Consider the following 6,389-nt stretch of genomic DNA (forward strand, 5'->3'; position numbering starts at 1 on the left):
AACAAATGTTCTAAATACCTCCTTCGCCGTGATAATTTCCCACACCCCCCACTCTTGGAATACAAAGATACCCTCTGTGCTACCCCTTCATCCCCCCACAAGAAGAACCCTTTTCAGCTGTCCAACTCCACCCCTTTTGAGGAGTTTTTTCCTCGTATCCACCCTACATCGGATGCTCAAGATTTGCAACAAGCCGTCGACCAATTTCTCCATGTTGATTCTCCTCAATCCAGCCCAAATCCTCGTCTTTCAACCCAATCTCCACAGTTTGTTTCATCCCCTTCCTTTATGCCAACCACTTATATTACTCCAAGCCACACTATGCCATCTTTCTCTATCAGACCCACTGCCCCTATTATCACTGACTCTGTATCCGTTTCCACCCACATTGATAAAGGAAAAGGAAAAGCCCCTATGATTTCTCCCATAACCAATCCCCCTCGCTCCCGAGGGGACACAGGACTTGTTATCAATGCTTCTTGCCCCACTCCCACTGCTGCCACTTCCCCTGTTGTTCGGCCAACATTCATGCGTCAAAATGCTCAAGTTGGAGACTCTATGCGCAGCATGCTTAAGCGCGCTAGAGCCATTGCCTCGGATGATGCTGTCGTCCCCTCCATGTCTGATGATGAACCAACGGCGGGTGCTGCTACGTGGCCCCGCCGAGAACAATGAGTCTCTGCAGTTGGAATGCTCGAGGTTTGGGGAGCCCTCGAGCATTCCGTAATCTCTCCCTGCTGGTCAAACAACATCAGCCCATGATGTTGTTTGTTATGGAGACTAAGTTGCCGGCTGGACGTGGAATGGACCTGAAACACAAGCTTCGTTTTGATAGTGTTTTAGAGGTGCCTAGGCAAGGTCTTGGGGGAGGGATTTTACTTTTTTGGAAAGACTATATCGATGTTAATGTAATTTCATACTCCCTTAATCATGTGGATTGTATTATAAATAATTTTAATGGTAAAGACTGACACTTTTCTGGTTATTATGGTTCTCCTTATGTTACTCTCAAATCTGTTACTTGGACTTTGCTTAATCGTTTATTTGACACTGCTCCTCTTTTGCCCTGGTTAGTTATGGGTGATTTCAATGACTATCTTTCAATCAATGACCGGAACTCTTCTCTTACCCCCCTCTCATGTTATGCATTCTTTCCATACTTTTCTCGATAAATATAATCATGTTCCTCTTCCTCACGTTGGGCCTAAATTCACGTGGAGGCATGGTTCGATCCTTGAGCGTCTGGATTGGTGTACCTCTAATCAGCTTTGGAGAGACTTATTTCCTCATGCTACTCTTTTCCACCTGGGGTTCTATGGTTCTGATCATAGGGTTTTGAAGATCATGCTTCAAGACCCCAATTTTGCTACTCAAAGATCTAACCGGTTTCATTTTGAAAATCATTGGCTGAAAGATCCCTCTTTTTCTCACCTTCTTAATTCATCCTGGGTTAACTCTCGGGATCCTCTTTCATCTCCCTTGCAACTCTTCCTTGACAAGCAATCCAACTGTATTGCAAAGATTAGGAGTTGGAGTAAATCCCAACACCCTATTAAGTTCCAAATATCTCGGACACAAACTGATCTAAATAACCTGCTGAGTGCTTCTCACCAAACTCCCAACTCTCTCTCTCTCAAATTTCCACTCTCCAATCTCGATTGGATGGCCTTCTCCTCAAGGATGAAGTCTACTGGAAGCAGCGTTCTAGAGTTGATTGGTTGCGTGCTGGAGATAAAAATACTAAATTTTTCCACCACCGTGCCTCCAATCGCAAAAAGAACAATTTCATTCGCCTCATTACTCTTCTTGATGGATCCATTTCTCACGATCATGCCACTATAACTTCCCAATTTCTTCATTTTTATAATTCTCTCTTCACCTCTCAAGGTGTTTGTGATGTGGCTGTCACTTCCCTTCTCCAAGGGATTACTAATAGGTTATCCACTCATCAAGTTGCTTTTCTAGCTGAACCTTACACAGAAGTTGAAGTTAAAAATGCGTTATTTAGCCTCTCTGCGGACAAAGCTCCTGGGCCTGATGGACTCAACTCGCTTTTTTACAAAAGTAATTGGTCCACTCTAGGCACAAATTTCACTAAGGCTATGCTTCAGATTCTTAATCATCAGGGGGACATCTCCCCAATCAATCAAACTATTATTGTCCTCATCCCCAAAAAGAAAAATCCTAAGCATGTTCGTGACTTTCGACCGATTAGTCTTTGCAATACTTTCTATATGTGCCTTTCCAAAGTTATTGCAAATCGGTTAAGACTTGTGCTTCACTCCATTATCAGTATCAATCAAAGTGCTTTTCTCCAAGGGCGCCAAATTACTGATAACATTCTCCTTGCGAATGAAATTATTCATGCCATTCATTCTAGACGATCGGGGAAGATTGGTTGGGCTGCTATTAAACTTGATATGGAGAAGGCTTTTGACAGAGTAGAATGGTCTTTTTTAAATCGTTTGCTTAATCATGTTGGTCTTCCTTCTTCGTTCTCATCTCTTATAATGCGTTGTCTTTCCACGGTCCAATTTCGTCTATCCATAAATGGCTCTCTTACTGACACTTTCCATTCAACGCGTGGTCTCCGACAAGGGGATCCGTTATCTCCCTATCTTTTTCTTTTAATTGCTGAGGGTCTTTCTGCAGCAATTCGATTGCAAGAAGCTCAGGCTCATTTTTCTGGCATTCAGATTTGCAGGGGTGCCTTGCCCCTGTCTCATCTCTTGTTTGCTGATGATAGCATGGTTTTCTCTCCTGTCCATTCTCAAGCCAGTGATTCCCTTAATGATATTCTTGATCTCTACAATAAAGCTACGGGCCAATTGGTGAATAGAGATAAATCCTCCATCCTTTTCTCCCCGAATACCTCTGCTGATGCCCAGCTTTGTTTTCGTCAATCCCTTCAACTTCTGGGGGAGGGCTTCATTAGTAAGTACCTTGGTGTCCCCCATTGCGTTGGCAGGGTCTCCAATTCCATGTTCCATTATCTGCTTCAAAAAGTCTCATCCAAACTTAACTCCTGGAACGAAAATTTTTTCTCTAGGGCTGGTAAGGAAACTCTTATTAAAGCGGTGGTCCAAGCTATCCCCTCTTTTGCAATGTCCTGTTTCAAAGTGCCCAAATCGATTTGTCATAAAATTCAAAGCTTGATTGCTAAATTTTGGTGGGGATCCCACGACACTAACAAAGTTCACTGGAAAAACTGGGATGTTATTTCTGTCTCCAAGTTTTTTGGGCGCCTGGGGTTCCGTATTTTATCCTGTCATAACCAAGCTCTCTTAGCTAAGCAGGCTTGGCGTATTTGGAATGATAGGAATTCCCTTCTTCATTCTGTTCTTAAAGCTCGGTATTTCAAAAATTCTGATTTCATGAATGCCCCTATTGGTCACAATTCTTCTTTCACCTGGAGAAGTATTCTTTGAGGTCGCCAATTGCTTCAAAAAGGTCTGGTTTGGAAGATTGGTACTGGAACTAATGTCCCCTTATCTGCTCCCAATTTGATTCCTAACATTCAACGTCCCATCCTACTGCATCCTCTTCCCCAGTCCCAAGCTTATGTTTCTTTTTTCATTAATGATGATTCAACTTGGAACGTCCGCAAACTTCATTATTACTTCCCTTCTTACCAAGTTGATCATATCCTCACAACCCCCATCGACCCTGCATCTTTTGATTCTCTTATTTGGGGTTTCCACCCCTCAGGCAATTTAACTGTCAAATCTGCCTACCATCTTGCTTGCTCTCTTGAATCAGTTGATGTTCCCTCCTCTTCGAATCCTAATCCGTACCTTCATTGGTGGAAAACCCTTTGGTCTCTTCCTGTTCCTCCCAAAATTAAACATTTTATTTGGAGAGCCTTCCACCATATTTTGCCTTGTGCTTTCAATCTTTTCCTTAAAAGGACTCTTCCTCACCCAAATTGCTCTATCTGTGGGCATAATACTGAATCAGTCTCTCACGCCCTTATTGGTTGCACAAGAGCAAAGTCTATTTGGAAATCTTCAAGATTCAAGCAGTTTTACTTGACTTATCAAAAATGTGACATTAAGGATTTTCTTTTGCAGGCTTTACATAATATTCCTAAACAGGATTTCCAAATTTTCATTACTTTCATTTGGCAGATTTGGAATGCTCGAAACTCCATTCTTTTCAACAAAAATTATACTACTAACAATGTGGAAGAAATTATTGTTAATTATTTACAGGAATACAGTGCTACTCAATACTCGCAACAAGATGACACTCTGCACTCAGAGGCTACACGCATCCCTCATGCTTCTCATCAGCATCTCCCTCCTTCCCTGTCACCTGATACACCTGCTCTTTTTGTAGATGCAGCTGTAGACCATCAGAATGGCCTAACTGGAACTGGTTTTGTCTTCAAGTGTGGATTTCAGACTGTGTTAGCTTCTCATTACCATCGCCTGCCTGGTGCTGTCTCTCCTATTTTCTCTGAAGGCCAAGCTCTTTTGCAGAGTCTCAAGTGGTGCATTGACTCACAATTTTCTCCACAAGTAGTTTTCTCCGATTGTTTGAATTTAGTCTCAAAAGTAAATGGAGCCTGGCAGGACAATTCTGCACTTTCTGGTTTAGTGTCTCGGATTCGATTGCTCTTCTCAAATTTCCCTGGTGCTTCGTTGCAGTTCCTTCCTCGACAATTTAATATGGACGCTCATAATCTTGCAAGAGAAGCTCTCAGGTCAAGAGAAGTTAGCTAGAGGACATACCTCTTCTTCCTCTTTGGCTGCTTGTTGTTCTTGTTCCTTCCTCCTCTGCAGCCTTCTTTGTCTCAAAAAAAAAAAAAAAAATTTCTAGTCTACAACAAAAATACAACATATGCTATTTAATCCGTAAAAAAAAATGTAGTATATAAATATATAAAATTAAAAACATAAAATAATATTTATACCGCAAATATTCCTATTAATTAATCTACCATTTACCATTATCATTAAAATTAAAAATTTATAATAATTATAAAATACAATAGCGGTGAAAATTAATTTATACCAGCAGACCCCTCCGTTGCTATTAGCATGGTTCAGATTGTGCAGGAAAAATATCGTTCATTTAATTCGAATACTATTAGCATGTAACTATTAGCGATAGACTATTACTAGTGGAGTCCGTTGCTAATACGAATTTTTTTATGACCGTTTACTTATTACTGACAGGATCCACTAATACTAGCGAGGTCCCACTGATAATAGATTTATATAAATACAAATAAATTGCTCTGATAACACCCATTTCTCTTTTTCTCCTCCAATTTTTTCTCTGCCTTCATCCCTCCTCCACCTGTTTTTTCCTCTTTAGCCTTTTAGTTCGCCAACCCACCTTCGTCCACCATCGTAATGCCTCCTTAGAACAACAAACCATTACACGAGATTTGGAAACCATCACCACCAATGTGCCCCCTATTTAATAGGTTTGTGATTTATTATTTTTAAATTTATAATCTTTTTATTTTTATTTTCAGTACTATTTTGATTTTAGATTGTATGATTTTAAATGTTTATATTTTATAAAATTGATTTCATCCTTTTATAGTCCACAACTGTTTAAACCAAAAGTAGCTCTATTGATGTGGACATCAATGTTCGACACATGGCAAGAAAGAAAATATCTTGGAATTGAGTAGTCCTCCTTCATGCCAAGTCGACCTGGGAGGGGTCCCTAGCTATGCACCCAAGTTCACTTTGGGAACTCCAGAATGGGTGTTTGTGTAACACCCTACTAGTTTAGGCGTGTTATTGTGATTTAACTTAATTGTCCAGCTCATTACTAATCAACGCGAGTTTATTAAAAAACGTGATTAATTAAAACTTTATTTAATACTTACAAATACCAAAATAATATATATATAACCGAGATCCCGTGTATAAAATATTTACAACCGTTTCAAGTACTAGATATAAAAGTTGTCGCCTAGCGACTATACAAAATATGTCTAGCTATTCCAAAGATCGTACGCTCTAGGCTTAATTGCTCCGACATGTAAAATCTTCATCCGCTCGCTCTCATAGCTGCTCAACCTTAGCCTTGCCCTTACCTACACATGCAAATAATATCTGTGAGTCGACAGATTCCGTAATAAAAGCATAAACAATAACATAACTATAACTCGGATTATAATCAGGTGCCCATACATCCAACCATAATCCTATCCCCGTGTCCAATATGGTACTGAGTCTAGAACGTTCATATGACAGTACTATCGACCATAATATCAGCCTGTACTCGGTACGCTAGTCATACTCTAGCCGTACTGATGTGATAACATCGATCAGTATTTGAGCCAAACATACATCTATCGGTATCCAATATAACTCTACGTATACTGATTCTGCTATCGATGTAATCTAACAGGCTTAATAAATATG

At 40.3% G+C, this 6,389-nt stretch overlaps 1 protein-coding gene across 1 annotated transcript; it reads left to right on the forward strand.

The window, feature by feature from the left end:
- Positions 1-671: 671 nt before the first annotated feature.
- LOC133034246 (uncharacterized) lies at positions 672-4,724 on the forward strand. The gene is made up of 3 exons (XM_061109295.1): positions 672-908; positions 1,680-3,390; positions 3,451-4,724. Exons 1-3 carry the CDS (start codon positions 672-674, stop codon positions 4,722-4,724), a joined length of 3,222 nt encoding a protein of 1,073 aa, XP_060965278.1.
- Positions 4,725-6,389: the final 1,665 nt, after the last annotated feature.

The sequence above is a fragment of the Cannabis sativa genome, chromosome 2 (genome assembly GCF_029168945.1).
Source record: "Cannabis sativa cultivar Pink pepper isolate KNU-18-1 chromosome 2, ASM2916894v1, whole genome shotgun sequence".
Taxonomy (NCBI): Eukaryota; Viridiplantae; Streptophyta; class Magnoliopsida; order Rosales; family Cannabaceae; genus Cannabis; species Cannabis sativa.

Coding starts and splice junctions, on each gene's coding strand:
- LOC133034246 (XM_061109295.1), top strand. CDS start 672: ATGAGTCTCTGCAGTTGGAATGCTCGAGGTTTGGGGAGCCCTCGAGCA. Junction 909..1,679: donor AAGACTATATCGATGTTAAT/GTAATTTCATAC, acceptor CTTCTCCTCAAG/GATGAAGTCTACTGGAAGCA. Junction 3,391..3,450: donor TTTCATGAATGCCCCTATTG/GTCACAATTCTT, acceptor TGCTTCAAAAAG/GTCTGGTTTGGAAGATTGGT.